The 16,269-nt window shown below is 49.9% G+C and overlaps 1 protein-coding gene and 1 long non-coding RNA gene across 2 annotated transcripts in view; one reads left to right on the top strand and one right to left on the bottom strand.

Annotated features, from left to right (window-relative positions):
• LOC146821257 (geranylgeranyl pyrophosphate synthase-like) overlaps positions 1–8,674 on the top strand; it is a 428,148-nt gene extending 419,474 nt beyond the window's left edge. Inside the window, exon 4 of the mRNA XM_085609337.1 lies at positions 7,664–8,674. Within this exon, the coding sequence (XP_085465463.1) occupies positions 7,664–8,464 (801 nt within the window). The 3' untranslated portion in view covers positions 8,465–8,674. The remainder of the gene's footprint in view (positions 1–7,663) is intronic.
• LOC146821256 (uncharacterized) overlaps positions 1–16,269 on the bottom strand; it is a 601,412-nt gene that overhangs the window by 422,137 nt on the left and 163,006 nt on the right. The window contains exons 4-5 of the long non-coding RNA XR_014962685.1: positions 3,483–3,578; positions 2,594–2,704 (exon numbers count right to left, since the gene is read on the bottom strand). This is a non-coding gene — a long non-coding RNA (uncharacterized LOC146821256). The remainder of the gene's footprint in view (positions 1–2,593; positions 2,705–3,482; positions 3,579–16,269) is intronic.

Genomic DNA, 16,269 nt, shown 5'->3' with positions numbered 1-16,269 from the left:
AAGGCGTCTAATCGATGCGACTCCTATAGACCACTCTCGATGATCAACATCGATACCAAGATATTGGCGAAAATGATCGCCCTCCGTCTACAGCCTCTGATCTCCTTGCTGGTACTCCCGGATCAGTCCGGATTTGTACCTGCGAGATCTGCTGTGCACAACTTGCGTACCCTCTTTGCAACTCTCCACTATTTCGACTCGGATTTCCAGGCCGTGGCGGTGCTCCTCGACACTACCAAAGCGTTCGACTCCCTTTCCTGGGAGTATATGTTTACTGTTCTCACAAGGATGGGATTCCCCCCGTTCTTTTTGCATTGGATCAGGGTTCTATACATCGAACCTGCGGCCAGAGTTCGTGTTAATGGCTGGGTGTCCTCGGCATTTCCCATAGGCAGAGGCACGAGACAGGGCTGCCCCCTGTCTCCAATGCTATTTGCTTTGGCATTGGAGCCTCTGGCATTCAAGCTGCGCCAACTACATGCCTCCGCTGCGCTGTGCTTCCGACAACGGCCACTTGTCGTCTCGCTTTATGCGGATGACATGCTGTTATATATTTGCCAACCCGCTACCTACCTCCCAGAGTTGCTGCGCGAATGCGTCAAGTTTGAAGGTTTCTCGGGCCTAGGGATAAACTGGGCCAAGTCAACGGTGTTCCCCTTGACAGCGGGTACCCACGAGTTTGAACTGGACTTTCCTTTGTTCTGGACTCAGGGCCCGGTGAAGTACCTAGGGATCTGGTTGCAGAGAGACTCCGCTCAGGTAATATCCATGAATTATGGACGCACCATTACACAACTCACTGAAAAGGCGGAGAGGTGGGCTCGCCTGCCACTTTCGCTAGTGGACTGCATAGCAGTGCTCAAAATGGTTATGTTGACCAAGCTATTATATTTATTTGTGAATATTCCTATCCGCCTAAATGTCTCTGTGTTCAAGGCAATACAGTCAATCCTATTGTCTTTCATTTGAGGAGGCAAAAAACCTCGCTGCAGCTGGGACATCTTAATACTGCCTTTTGAACGTGGTGGATTTGAGGCTCCAGATATGCGCCTCTATTACTTGTGTGCTCAGGCGCAGTTCGCACACTATTGTTTTTTTACACAACGCTTTCTCCCTCATACTGCTATTGAGGCAGATACCATACTCCCGTTACCGCTGGTGGCAGCGGTTTTCTTGGGAGGGAGCGGACGTCCCTGGATGGAAATCAATGCGGTACAGTGTACCGCCTGGGCCTGGCAGACACTGGCGCGGTGAGCAAAGCTGCCCTATCCTTATTCCCCCAAATTGCCGCTGGCGGCGCATCCTGATATTTCTGCGATTCAGGAGCGTCTGGCGGGGACCACGTTGCAGGCAGCCGGAATTGCACAAATGGGAGACTTGTATAAACAGGGCCAGTTCCGTTCGCTCTCGGACGTACAGGCGGGTCGGCCACATGGCGCTATGCTGTGCTTTACATACGTACGTAAGTATGGATTCGACAGGCTATTAGGGACGTATACCTTGCTTTCCCCACGGAGCCTTAGACACGGCGAGCACTGTGGGCGGTGCTTGCGGGGGAGGACCGTAAGGGACTGATCACTAAACTCTACACTACATCCCTTCGTGAGCAGGACTCACAGGTGCACCCCTCATATGATAAATGGAAAGCAGCCCTAGACAATGTGCTGTCCGTGGTTCACTGGCATTATTGCTGCAAATTGACTGGGCGACTTACAGCTAACTGCAACCTGCACATCATACACTTCAAATTTTTCCATCCGCTTTATTATACCCCTGTGAAATTGCGAAGATTTGGCCTGCGCGATACTGCTTGTTGTGTGCGATGTGGGCAGGCTGACGCCGATTTTTTGCACCTCTCTTGGCTCTGTGCCGGGATAGCCACCTTTTGGTCCAAAGTTGCGAGTGTGCTAACGGACGTTGTATTGGAGCGAGTGTGGTGTATACCTGAGTTATGCTTGTTGGGTAATGTGAGGTCCTTGAAACCCTGCAATAGGAGGCTGGTTGCTGTGGCTACATTGATGACTAAGCGGGCTGTGGTGCAATGTTGGGGTGCAAAGAGATTACCCACGGTCCGAAAGCGGATCCGGGACTTAACTTACTGTAGGGAACAGTTGGAAATCTATGCGGAGGAGCTGCCTGAATCATCCCAGCCGAAGGACTTCTGGGCCCCACTTATTTTCTTATGAGCCATCCTGACTTATAAGCTGATATACATTCCACAGTTCGGTACTAAGAATTCCTGATTTAATTGGTCTCGGGCTAGTTTATCATTTTTCTGTGTGTGGGCCTACCAAGTGTCAACATGTTTTTTGATTTATTAGTCACAGTGTTGCAGTGCCGGGGGGGGGGTTCTGTTTGTTCTTCACTACTACTAGTTGTTACCCATTGTTGCATATATTTGCTAACGCAGAACAGGAGGTAACAAGAAGTCTATAACTACCTGGCCCACATGTCCTCCTTGATGCGGCTGGCCCAAAGTGGTTGTAGGCGGCTTGCTGTGTATTTCTTTCTTTTCCTGCCCATACTGCCATGCATGATGTTACTTTGCGCTGCTGCATACCAAATTTGTCAATAAGCAAGCAATGTGACTTACCACCAACCGTCCTTGACACCACTGGAACTCCCCCTCCAACCGCCTCTTGGGCAACCTCCGTCGCACTGGGGCTGCAGACACCGCCAGCCCTGGCACTGGTAGTCTGTGTGGCTACAAATACAATTACACATTTTAGATGCCAGATACGCCTCCTAAGTAATTATTATCATTTTTTAACAAAGTAAAACCGCAATACCTCACAACAGTTCGGTAAGCTGTATCTTCAATCAAAACTATCACTTTGGGAGGTTTGTTGGTCAACAATGTTAGAAAAGCCAGGTTGTTAAGCCAACTAAAACCTTTTGTAATGGAGGGGCAGAGCTATGATGACTTTGAGCCGTTGAAGTGCAATGAAGGAGTGGAATGGTCAATGAAGGACACATGGTCTTAGTTGGCAAATGCAATGGGATCTCATACTTTCCGGCCATGCTGTACTATCATGGTAACTGCTGGTATGTTGTATAAATGAATGATAACACAACATTGGGGGGGGGCAAGGCCACTCTCTCATTTTGACAGTTTGAGCATGAGCAAGAAAGCCTTCTCAACACAAATGTTTGGTGATTTATAGCTTACTTGGGCCTGCAATCGTCAGAGTACCAAAATCTGTTTTCTTAGTCTGACAATATCATCAAATATATAAAGGGAGAGGGAAAGCCTATTAAAAAGGCAGAAGAAAGGTACAGAGTACAAACAGGAGGAAGTCAGCTACAAAAACATAAGTCATATGAAAAGAAGCATAATGCAGGGATAACAAGAATTTACCCACATTAGATAGAAAAGTTGAAAAAAAGGAGACAGTATAGAAAAAAGAAAACAAGGCAAAGTAATTCGAATAGTAGGGAGAGGTAAGATAATGTAGGTAAATAATATTAATAAATGGACCTACTGGAGCCAGCAGAACTATCGGCTGTGGTGGTTGTTCTACCCACTGTGGCACTGGGGTGGTGGTAGCCCCTTCATCCGCCTCTGATGCCCTCTTACCCTTGGGTGCAGATGGAGGAAATAAAGAAGATACAAACTAGATTAGGGGTACAATTAAGTCAGATGCAGTAGCATTGTATTTTTCTAAATCAGATTGCGTATAGTACTAGTATTGAGTTGACCTATTCTTAATTTTCTAAACTACATTTAGAACTACTAATGCAGTGCAATGAACGATATTTGTTTCTCAACCCCCTCTGATGGGCCAACTCAGTCTCCCATTTCAATGCATAGATCACTGGGAGATTGATACTGTATGAGCTACATAAAGAAAGACTCAGAGAACGCTAACTCACTGATATACTACCACTATCTTTGTGACAGTACTGAGGAGTCTGCATGACTTCTTAAATAACAGGCCAAGCAAGTGCCTATGAGTGCAAGTAGGTAGCGCTGAGCAACTGGCTAGCTCAGGCTGGTTCAGATATTATTCGTACCGTGAACTCAACTTATCCCTGGGTAGGGGCAGAATGCTATTTTATTTTATTTTTTAGCATTCTTAGAGAACTAAAAGATGAAACAATTACTCACCGAGCCCTGCAACCTTGATACCCAGCAGTTCAAGCAGGTCTGTTCATGGTCTAGCCAGTCTGCCCAGTGGTGCATCTACTGTGGTGTTGTGCGGTGCCCCCCAGTGCTACAGTACATGCACAGGTACACTCTCCCCTACAGCACCCAAGGCTCCAGTAGGGTATACCCTCTCCCAGGCCTGCTGCCTGCTGCCAGCATGGAGGGGAGGTGGCACTGCACAAAATAAATTAGCATGGCCACCTCCGCTTTCGAAAAATGGAGCTGTACTGCAAGCCTTGACAGCGCTGTTGACTGCAAAGTGTGTGGTTTGTTGTTCATACATTGCACTGGGGTGAAAAAATAAAAGAAGTAAAAAAAAAACAGCAAAGCAGAAAGAAAGAGCTAAAGGAGGTAGAACACAAGAAAGAAAGGCAAAACAAAAAAGTACTAAATGTCACAGAAAACGTTAAAAAAAACCAGAATGCACAATACACACACAAAAATACACATACTGAAAAAAAAGTTAAATTAGGGGTGGATGAGTGGGATAGGGGAAGGATTGGAAGAGATTAAAAGAAATTCGAAAAGCAGGCCCAGCACCATGCACAGAACAGAAAGCAGGTAAACCAAACTGGCCACGCCAATGCGGACAGTGTGATGCCGCTGGCGCTGATTTTTCAGCGCGGAATGCGCTACTGGCTGAAAAAAGCTGCGCAAATGATGCAGACAAGAATTCTTCCTCCCATTCAATCTCGCAGAGGTTTTTTTTTGGAACAGCGCAGAGATCCACTGAGCAAAACTCCACGAGTTCTGCTCAGCCCAAGTTTTTACAGCCTATGGCGACATTTATACCCTTGGAGAAGCTTGTTCTGTGCAGCTCTACTCTAATTGTTTTTGATGACAAAATAAATGATCTGCTTACTACAGCAGCAAAAATGTGCTTTATCTATATAAGGAGGGTTGCTCTCTGCTTGAGCATTGAGTACCGGGGGAGCCACAGTGTTACCAAGTTCAAAAGATAACAACACTCCTGAAAAGGGATTAAGCTCTGCAGCATGGGTTAATTTAGCCTGAGCAAGGTGTTGAGGGTGCATAGCCCTCGAATGTCACATGCCAATGGTAATCACAGTGTATTCCTTGTTCCTGCTGCCCTTGCTGAACTCCTTTTTGTGTATTTTACAAATCAGCAAGAATAAATAATTATTTGTAAAGGTTGTTGTTTTTACTGCTGTTTTTGTTGTTTATTAATGTTGTTATTGTTTGTTATGGTGTCAAATCGTTTTTTTTAAATACAATTGGGCAGATTTATGAGCCCCTTGCGCCACTTTTGCGTCACTTTTAACATGGGAAAAGTGACGCAAAAGTGGCGCAAGGGGCTCATAAATCTGCCCCAATGTTTGAAGTTACAACGGGTTTCTTTCCTTAACAGCTTTTCACGATTTTAAAATTAATAGAATCTCCTACTGTTGACTTAAAGTGGCAGTTCATTCTTTAAGAACTATAACTGTTCTCCTGCATGCGTTTGTATATTTAGGGAACTATAGAGATTAATGCTTCTTCCTACTGTAGAATAAAGATTTTTATACGAGAGCCAGGTTTTGTTACAGAGGCAATTCCATTCACATAGTACACTACACACTGATGTCTGCTGGTGGAGAGGGCAGTTATCTTGCACATCTTAATATATACGCTTGTCACTTTGGAGAGAAGTTTCAGCGCAGAGCTCTGTCTTTGTGTACACCATACTATAAATGCTAAACTCCATAAGGAATTGCCTGAGAGAGAAGTGAGTGTGTCATTACATTTAAATGTGCACACTGGTTGTGCAAGACTCAGTTATCAACAGAGAGGATACTCAATTTTACACTCTACTAATGACTTTAATGACCACGAAGAGGGTTATGAGCAGAGACAGACGTCTGTACCCATATAATATATTGGACATGTATTACTCTGGGGAGATTTATCAGCTGAGAGGGCAGTGTGTTTCCATATCATAGTCTCTAGAGTTGTTATGCAAGATATACTTATGAGTATAAAGGTAATTTTAACTGCATACTTTGCAAAAGTGTAATCTAAGAGACATATCATACTACGCAGAGTTATCATGCAAGAGACTTGTCTCAGGAAACAGGGTAGTTCGTCCCCGCAGCCTACTGTAAATACCTGTCACCATGAGAAGAGGTATGATTAGAGAGATACATTTGTCTCAAACCCTACTAGAGACACCTCTTGCCCTGGTAAGATGTGTTAGCAGAGAGATGATTTCCTTCCCAGACAGCACTACATATAGCTGTTGTTCTAAGGAGAGGTATGAGGACAGATCCTACTAGTTCATTACACTTATATGTATATCCATGTTGTAATGGAGATAGGTGTTAGTGCAGAAGGCACATTTTGGTTATTTCACTGGGGAGAAATGTCAGTTGAGAGGCTAGGACGTGTTCTACTTAATATGGAATAATGAGGTTTTACATGTGAGGTGAGTACCCTTCTTACCCTACTATGCATACTACTAAGCTTGGGAAAGGTGTGAATGGAGAGGCAGTGTCTCTTTACATCCTACTCTACACACCAATAATCTTCATGCAAGCTCTCAGTGGAGAGGGTAGAGTCTCAAAATAGTCCAGTAGTGAAGATTGTAAGTGGTAAGTATTGTAATGAAGGAAATTGTAAATTCTTCCCCTAAAGTATTTTCATGATCTTGTGAGTACCTTGCAGGATTGTATAAAAAAGGGGCAGCAAAAATCTGGTGCATATAAATTATACGTATAAAATTATCTATGTTCAGTGAAAATACAAATTCCATTGTGAAAGTATGCTCTTGTAAAGGCTTGTGAGCATAAAGCAGTAAACACTGTCTACTCAGAGTGGATGCAGAAGCCTGTGTACCTGACTCTCTCTAGAGGGGCTCGCAAGAATCACCCCTGCTATGTATGGGAGATTCTATGCTCTCGCAAGTGTCTTTTGAGGTTCATCAAAAAAGGAATAAAATGGGGAACATAGTACAAACAACATACGGAATGAAAGTGTAGGGTAGCTCTAAAAAGAGCTTTTTCAGGTAACATTTTCAACAACTGTTTTTTACCATTTTTAACTCTTTTAAGGGATAAAACAAAAACAAGATACTGGGAGTAAAAAAAAAATCTTTAAAACAAAGAGGAAAAAATGTAGATAAAAAAACCTACTGCCTTGGTGGCCATTTATGATCCTGGGCCAGCCTTTCCCATGCAGCCCTGCTTGTCTCAGACGGAAAAAGGACTATGTTCATATAAGCAGAGTTGTTATGTGCTTCGGCAGTGAGAACCTGGGCAGGCACGGTGTCACCAGGTTGAAAAAATGTGGATGATCCTCATAAGTTATCAAGCTCAGTTTGTACTGAAATGCATTCCTTTTTTTATTTTATTTGGAAACTATTTGTGTGATGCAAATTTTAGAAGATGTTTTGTTAAAATTAAATGGCATTAACAAGCTAAAAATACACATTACATTGATTTGTCTATTTTCATATTTGTTCCCTGTTTGAAAAAACTTTGATGTTCCTGTTTCTGAAATGTGGTTATTTTTTTCTTTTAGATGATCATTGAAGTGATAGAAATGCTCCAGAAGGCCAGCTTTTTGATAGATGACATTGAGGACAACTCGAAGTTACGACAGGGCTTTCCTGTGGCCCACAGCATATATGGAATTCCGACTGTAATAAATTCAGCAAATTATGTTTATGTCCTCTGTCTTGAAAAGGTTTTGACCATCGGTCACCCTGAAGCTGTGAAAATATTCATCCATCAGTTGCTGGAAATGCTCCGAGGACAAGGTTTAGATATTTCCTGGAGAGATACCGACACATGTCCAACCGAAGCTCAGTATAAGGCTATGTCCTTGAAGAAGACAGGAGGATATTTGGGATTGGTTGTAGGCCTAATGCAATTATTCTCAAACTATAAAAATGATTTGAAACCTCTTCTTAACACCCTTTCCATGTTTTACCAAATAAGGGATGATTATGCCAACCTAAAATCTAAAGACAAAAGCGAAAACCAAGGTTTTTGTGAAGATTTAACAGAGGGAAAGTTTTCTTTTCCTGCTATACATGCAATATGGTCAAGAGCAGAAAGTAATCAAGTGCAAAACATCCTTCGTCAGAGGACAGAAAATGTAGACTTAAAAAAATATTGCATGGACTATTTTGAAAAGGTGGGGTCTTTCGAGTACACCAAGCAAACGTTGCAAACACTTGAATCAGAAGCATACAGAGAAATTGAACAGCTAGGGGGGAACCCACTGCTTGTAGCACTAGTAGGCCATCTAAGTAAACTGTACAAAAATAATGACCAGGGTTGCCTACCTTCCTCCAAGGTTAATCTTAGCACATATTAATCAAGGTATATAAAATTGTAAAATATTTTAGTTATGAATAGGATTGTTAACTTTCATTCATTTCTATATGCTTTGCTAAACTGAAAACAATGGAATTTGCTCTTTTGTATTAGGAAAGTTAGTATTTGTTAATGACAAATATATTTAAAAAGCAATCTCATGGAAAGAACTCTGACTCTGCTTTCTTATTTGCTGCTCTATGGATTATTAACGTTGGTCAAATTATTTGTTTATTTGAAGTGATCTAAGCTTGATAAATCAATAAATTCAGACTAAGCAGTAACAAATATTTGTGTAGAAAACTGCCCAATTTTTCCTCCTCATCCCCTTAGCCTGTGTGTCTGATCTGAAGCAGAAATTCATCTGTAAGGATTGACCTATAAATCATTAGGAATCCGAGTCCATAATCTACAGCCACAAATGAAATGACAATGGTCCATCTTATAGCTCTGCTGTGTGTAGATTTAGATTCCGTATATAGGTTTCCCGATTTATGCCCTTACATAGGTACAATTCATATTGCCCTTATTTAGGCATTGAAAATCCAGCCCTTATTTAGGCATTGTCCATGCAAACCAAATACAGGCATGGTCTCCTACATCCGTCAATCCACGTCACAACGAGTTCTTGGAAAACCAGACTCTTAAGCCTTTAGGAATTTCCCTTGCTTGGATATTGATTTCTCCAAGAGCTCATTTATTATGCATGAACATCTATTCCTTAGGGGTTCATTCATGACGTTCCGATGCCCGACTTTTATGTCAATACAGGCATTCCTAAACACCTTCAAGGTATAAATATACCTGCACTTGCCCTGGCAAACCACAGTTCTGAAGGACTGGGTTATTCTAAGACCCAGCGGTGCCAGGGAACAACACCTGAAACCTTCATGGGTTACCTGTTCTGGTGTACAAAACACAGAGACACGGGACACTTCCAGCGACGTCAGAGATCAGCGTTTATTTACTGCAGGGATACAGAGGTCACAAGAAGTACACAACGTGTAGGTTCTCGGAGACTGCTTCGATTTGCAAAAGTGGATCGCTCCTTTTATACACGTTTTTGCCATTGCACAGTATGGCGAACAAAGGTTACAACTCAGTTCCCACAATAAACTTCAAAAGAGTCGTGTTCATGTTTCAGGGGGCCGGAACATAATTACAACAGCATTGCCGGTTCCCAACTGTAAAAACATATCTTTTCTGCAATAAAACACATTCCATCCTGACCGTAAACACATTAGGAAAAGGGACGAAAACAGATGCAAAGAAAGGACAAGGATGCACAACAGATTAGGAAAGAGTGTTGGGAGTAATAAAGGAAACTTGATAACGGGATCAAAGACCTCGTGTCCAATGTATGCATGACTGAAACAATAGACCGGCACGGCAAGATGAGCCTCGAGCGGGGCCATCTGCCTTCGCCGTGTCATTTCCCTCATCGTAAAAAGTCACCCTCAAAGAAACACGTGTCCCTTGTGTAAGCTTGGGAATCCCAGGGTCACGAAGCGGACAAAGTCCGTTCGCTGGCTACTTGAGGGCAAGAAACAAAATGGATGCTGTATCTAAAATGGAACCCGAGGGTTCGGATGAACAAACCCAAAAATAAGACGAACCATACGTGGTTGCATAGCGAAACTGAGTACACCCACTATACTCGTCATTTGCGGTTCGTAGATGTTAGAAAGGGTAGACTGACCGGGAGGGTCGGCCGGTGTCAGGAGGAGAGGTCTCCGGGGAGAGCCGTCTCCAGCGATCGTACAGACAAGTAACTTCCCCCCCACAGACAGATACCACACACGGATAAGGTTCAGTGTTCTTTATAAGCACTTCTTAAGGTACGGTTGAATGGTACAAGGAGGTCTGGACTCAGGGGTCCCCTCGATTCAAGTCTCTCAAAGCAGGGTAAGGGGTAGCGGGACAGTCTGTCTACCAGTCAGGTAGTTCGGATGAGATGATGACTAGCTCACAATCCTCGAGCTTGGTGGTTTAGTTGGTACGGGCCGCGGCAGCGCCAGCAGGTCCCGGTTGAGATGGTCGGTACACGGTCCGCGGCAGCGCCAGCAGGTCCCGGAAAGATGGTCGATGTACGGTCCGCGGCAGCGCCAGCAGGTCCCGGTGAGGATGGTCGATACAACGGGCCGCGGCAGCGCCAGCAGGTCCCGACGAAGATGGTCGTTACAACGGGCCGCGGCAGCGCCAGCAGGTCCCCACTAGGATGGATGTTGCAGAAGGCCGCGGCAGCGCCAGCAGGCAGGACGATGGTTCACAAGAGCGGGCTACGGCAGCGCCAGTAGTCCGTCAAGGCTGAGTTCTCTCGGTGTCTCTCGACTCCAGGATACAACTGCCTTCCTGCTCCGGAGTTGCCCCAGTTATAGGGCAGGCGCCCTTTGATGTCCGGACCCTCGCACGTGGAGGTCGGAGGGCCCGGGATGAAGGTGTCCAGACACCCAGCAGGGGGTGGAGCCAGCGCCTGGGGGAGCTGGAGGCGATCGGCACCTGGCGGGGGAAGAGCTCTTGACACTTCGTTCTCCCATTGACCTGCCAAGTGGTCCGCTCACCTCCTGGGTGGAGGGTGGTGCCGGGATGTCGGGGCCGGCCAGGCCCGGGGTTAGGGTCGGGCCGAGGCCACGCGGCCTCGTGGTGCAGGGCCCAAGATGGCGGCTTGAACCGGCCGGGGAAGCCGGTGGGGCTGGGCCCCGTGATGAGTAGAGGTCCGAGGGCAGAAGATCCGTCGGGAGACGGGGTACAGGTGCTTTTCGTGGGTTATGCCTGGTGGGCCGGAGCTCGGGCCCTGTCGTTCGGGGAGGGAGCAAGCCCTTCGTGTGGCCTGTCCAACATGCGTCCCCCCCAGCTGAAGGCGGGGAGAGTCACCCATCTCCTTGGGGACTCTCTTCGTCGAGGCGGAAAAAGCGGGACAGGCCATCCGCGTTGGCGTGGTCTTGGCCTGGTCGGTGCTCCACAGTGAAGTCCATTCCCTGCAGGGAAATGGACCAGCGCAAGAGTTTTGGGTTCTCTCCCCGCATCTGCATCAGCCACTGCAGGGGTCGATGGTCGGTTTGTACCCGGAAGTGGGTACCGAAGAGATAGGGCCGGAGCTTTTTGAGGGCCCACACCACTGCGAAGGCCTCCCTCTCGATGGTGCTCCAGCGCTGTTCTCGGGCCAGGAGACGTCGACTGATGAAGGCCACCGGCTGGTCATGACCCTCGGGGTTTAACTGAGAAAGGACGGCTCCGATGCCGTGGTCGGAGGCGTCGGTCTGTACCACGAATTCCCGACTGTAATCGGGGGCCTGGAGCACGGGGGCGGTGCACAGGGCGGCCTTCAGCTTCTCGAAGGCCGCTTGACAATCGGGGGTCCAGTTAATCCGCCTCGGCTGGTTCTTGGACGTGAGACCCGTGAGGGGCCCCACGATGCTGCCGTAGTCTTTCACGAACCGCCGGTAGTAGCCGGTGAGCCCCAAGAAGGCTCGGACCTCGGTCTGGGTGACGGGGGGCTGCCAGGACTGGATGGCAGCAATCTTAAGTTGTAGCGGGGCCACCAGCCCGCTTCCCACTTGGTGCCCAAGGTAGGTCACAGACCCTTGGCCAATTTGGCACTTGCCGGCCTTAATTGTGAGGCCGGCCCGCTGGAGGGCCTGTAGGACCTCGTGGAGGTGACGGAGGTGGTCGGCCCAGTGGCGGCTGTATACAGCGATATCGTCCAGGTAGGCAGCGCTGAACTCTTCGAGCCCCGCCAAGACCTGGTTCACGAGGCGTTGAAACGTGGCGGGGGCATTCTTCATGCCGAAGGGCATGACCTTGAATTGGTAGTGGCCATCGGGGGTAGAGAAGGCTGACCGTTCCTGAGCCCTGGGTGTGAGGCCGATCTGCCAGTAGCCCGCTGTTAGGTCGAAGATACTAAGGTAGCGGGCGGCCCCCAGCCGGTCGATCAGCTCGTCTGCTCGGGGAATCGGATGAGCGTCGGTCCGGGTGACAGCGTTCAAGCCCCGGTAGTCGACGCAGAATCTCAGTTCAGGTGCGGTGCCGGGGGCAGCGGCTTTGGGAACCAATACAACCGGACTGGCCCAGGGACTGTCCGAGGGCTCGATGACCCCGATTGTGAGCATCTTGGCCACTTCCTCCTGTATGCAGGCCCGTACCCGATCTGGTACGCGGTAGGCCCGGTGTCGGACAGGGGGACTGTCCCCGGTGTCCACGTCGTGCAAACACCAAGGGGTGACCCCGGGGGTGAGGGAGAACAGGGTAGCGAACTGCAGCAGGAGGTCCCGGCAGCCCTGGCGTTGCTCCGAAGTGAGGGCGTCAGAGAGCCGGACCCCGTCCACGGAGCCGTCATTCTCCTGAGTCTTCAGAAGATCCGGGAGGGGTTCGGAGTCTTCCTCTGCCCCACTGTCCGTAGCCATCAGGAGGCTGAGTTCTGAGCGCACAAAGTGTGGTTTGAGTCGGTTGGTGTGGAGGACCCGGAGGGGGTTCCGGGAGGTCCCCAGGTTGATGAGATAAGTGACGGGGCTTTTGCGCTCGACCACTTTGAAGGGCCCCGTCCACTTATCTTGTAAGGCACATGGTTCGGTGGGGGACATCACCCATACTTGTTGTCCGGGCTCGAACTCAACGGAGGAGGCATTGTGATCATACCACCTCTTCATGTCCTCCTGGCTGGCCTCGAGGTTCGCCTTGGCCATCTCTCTGAAGCGCCGGGTCTGATTGCGTAGGGCCAGGATGTATTTGAAGACGTCTGGAGGGGTCTTTAGGGGGGCCATCTCCCAACCTTCTTTTACGAGGCTGAGGGGCCCTCGCACAGGGTGCCCGTACAGGAGTTCGAAAGGGCTAAAACCGAGGGACTTCTGGGGAACTTCTCGGTAGGCGAAGAGGAGGCACGGGAGTAGTACATCCCACTGGCGGCGGAGGGGCTCTTCCAATCCCCCAATCATCCCCTTGAGAGTGCGGTTAAAACGCTCCACTAGTCCGTTCCCTTGGGGGTGATAGGGGGTCGTAAATCTGTAGGTGACCCCGCATTGTTGCCAGAGGGACTTCATGTATTTGGATATAAAGTTCGTGCCTCGGTCGCTGACGACTTCTCGGGGGAAGCCTACCCGGGAGAAGATCCCCATTAGGGCCCGGCCGACCACCGGAGCTGTCACGGTCCGTAGGGGCACCGCCTCGGGGTAGCGGGTGGCATGGTCCACCAGTACTAAGATGAACCTGTGTCCTTGTGCCGTGCGGGGGTCCAGAGGCCCCACAATGTCTATCCCCACCCTCTCGAACGGGGTGGTGACCACAGGGAAGGGTTGCAGAGGGGCTTTCAGCTTCCGACCACTCTTCCCGCTGGCTTGGCATGTGGGGCAAGATCGGCAGTGGTTCAGGACGTCGTTCCTCATTTTCGGCCAGAAAAAGTGGGTCACTAGGCGGCTGTATGTTTTGTCCTGGCCCAGGTGTCCAGCCAGGGGGACATCGTGGGCCAGGTTGAGCAGAAAGTCTCTGAAGCGGAGAGGTACCACCAGTACTCGACCGGCCCCCAGCTCGGCGATTCTTTGCTCGCTGTATAGCAGGTCGTTATCCCAGTAGACCCAGTGAGTTCCGGTGGAGTCCCCTGCGTTCTGGGCGCTGGCTTGTTGGCGGAGTCCCTCGAGGGAGGGACAGGTCTTTTGTTCCTGGCGGAACTGTTCTTGGGTGGGCCCCCCTTCTTGACGCCACTGAGCCAGGTCAGGAAGGTCCTGGGGTTGCTCGTCCCCTTCGGTCGTCGGGTCTGGGAGGCTGGCCTCGTCGTTGTCTTCTACTGGGGCGACCGGGGGCGGAGGTGCTGGCCATTCCGGTTCTTCTGATCGAGGGACGGCACGGGCGGCCATGGACCGGGTGGTTATGCAGGCCCAGTCCGGGAGGCCCAGCATCCCCAGGTGCTCTCTTCTCTCAACGGTGGCCCACGGGGAACTCTCGAGGTCATTCCCCAGGAGGCAGTCCACGGGGGCATCGTCCCGGACCGTCACCTTCAACAGGCCGGAGACCCCTCCCCATTCGAATGGGACGCAGGCCATTTGACACATACTTTCAGAGTTGTCTGCCGAGCGGACGGGGCAGAGAATGTTCGGCAGGATCTGCTCGGGCTTCACCAGGTGACAGCGGACGGCCGTCACACTGGCGCCTGTGTCACGCAAGGCCTCGGCTCGCTGTCCATTAATGGTCACCCACTGACCGTATTTCCTGGTGTTAGCGGGTAGGGGAGCCCGCGGGACCATGTCTCTTCCCCCTAAGCACGCCAGGACCATGGCGGCCGGTTCCCACTCTTGCTGGGCCGGCTCATACTCTTCTGGTTCCTCCGATGATCGCTCTTCCCCCAGGGCGGCGGCAGCTACCTGGCGGGGCTTGGGTGTTTGGTTCTGCGGGCAGCTCGGGTCATTGGCGTAGTGGCCGACTCGCTGGCATCGGTGGCACGTGACGTTGGCTCGGACCCCAGGACGCCACGGGGGGTTGCCCCGGCCGGCCGGAGGCGGGGTGCTGGCCACGGGTGTTGCTGGCAAGGCGTCTCTCCCTCGCCCCTGGCCCCCTCCTCCTCCCCGAGGACGGTGCTGGCCTTGGTTGCTTCTGTTCTGTTCGTGTGGCCCCCTCCGGCCCACTCGGGTGCTTTCCCATCGGTCAGCTTCGGCGGCGAGCTGCCGGGGGTCAGTCAGCTTACTGTCGAGGAGGTGCTGCCTGAGCTCGACGAAACAGTTGTTCGACAGGTGCTCCCATACCATAAGGTTAAAGAGTTGTTCGTAGGTGGTGACATGGCTCCCCTTTATCCAACCCTCGAAGGCACGGCTGAAATAGTTCACGTATTCTACCCAAGTTGTGCCTGGGATCCGGGTGCAATCTCTGAACCTCTGGCGGTACATCTCGGGTGTGAGGCCGTAGCGGGTGAGGAGGGCAGCCTTCATGTGGTCGTAGGACGACATTTGGTGATCTGGGAGCTGCAGTAGGGCATCGCGACCCTCGTTGATAAACCTCCCCCAAAGTCCGGCTCCCCAATCACTCCGGTCGATCCGGTGGGAGGTCATGGCGATCTCGTAGGCTTTAAACCACTGTTGTATGTCGTCTTCTCGGACATACTCGCGGACAACATCCTTGGGGATGTGGACTTTTTTCTCGATTGGCCCCGGGGTGTGTGGTCGCTCAGGCACCCCCAGTTCTTTATTCTGTTTCCGAAGTTCTATCTCCGCTAGTTGGCGCTCGTGCTCGAGCGTTATTTTTTTCTCCTCCAGCTCTCTCTGTCTCTGCTTCTCTTCTCGTTCATCTCGGAGCCGCATATGCTCGAGGTTGAGTTTCTGTTCAGCCAACTTGAGTTCCCCATCCATCTTGAGTCGTGCCATTTCCAACTCGTGCAATCTGGTTCTTTCTCTTTCTCGGATCTCCTCCTGCGAGAGGCCCGTTCCCCGCTCCTCGGGAGCCGTGGCGTTCCCCTCTGGTGTGATGCTGCTTTGGTCGGAGGGTCCGGCGACCCCAGTTTCTGTCCATGACTCTAGGGCGTGCTTTAGATCATCCTTGGTACTTAGGCCGGTGGTAGCAATGCCAAGTTCTATGCAGAATTGTCTCAGTTCGCGGTGGTTGTATTCTTCTAATTTATCCATTTGGAATTTCTCGGTGGAGCTGCTATCTTTGGCTGACATCGTGTTTTTGTCGTGGGGTGAGCTACTCTCTGTACGATTATGCGTTGATTCGGATCGCGCCGCTGGCCACCAATGTTAGAAAGGGTAGACTGACCGGGAGGGTCGGCCGGGGTCAGGAGGAGAGGTCTCCGGGGAGAGCCGTCTCCAGCGATCGTACAGACAAGTA

The sequence above is a fragment of the Triturus cristatus genome, chromosome 6 (genome assembly GCF_964204655.1).
Source record: "Triturus cristatus chromosome 6, aTriCri1.1, whole genome shotgun sequence".
In the NCBI taxonomy this organism is placed as follows: Eukaryota; Metazoa; Chordata; class Amphibia; order Caudata; family Salamandridae; genus Triturus; species Triturus cristatus.
This window is presented reverse-complemented; position numbering and strand designations above follow the sequence as displayed.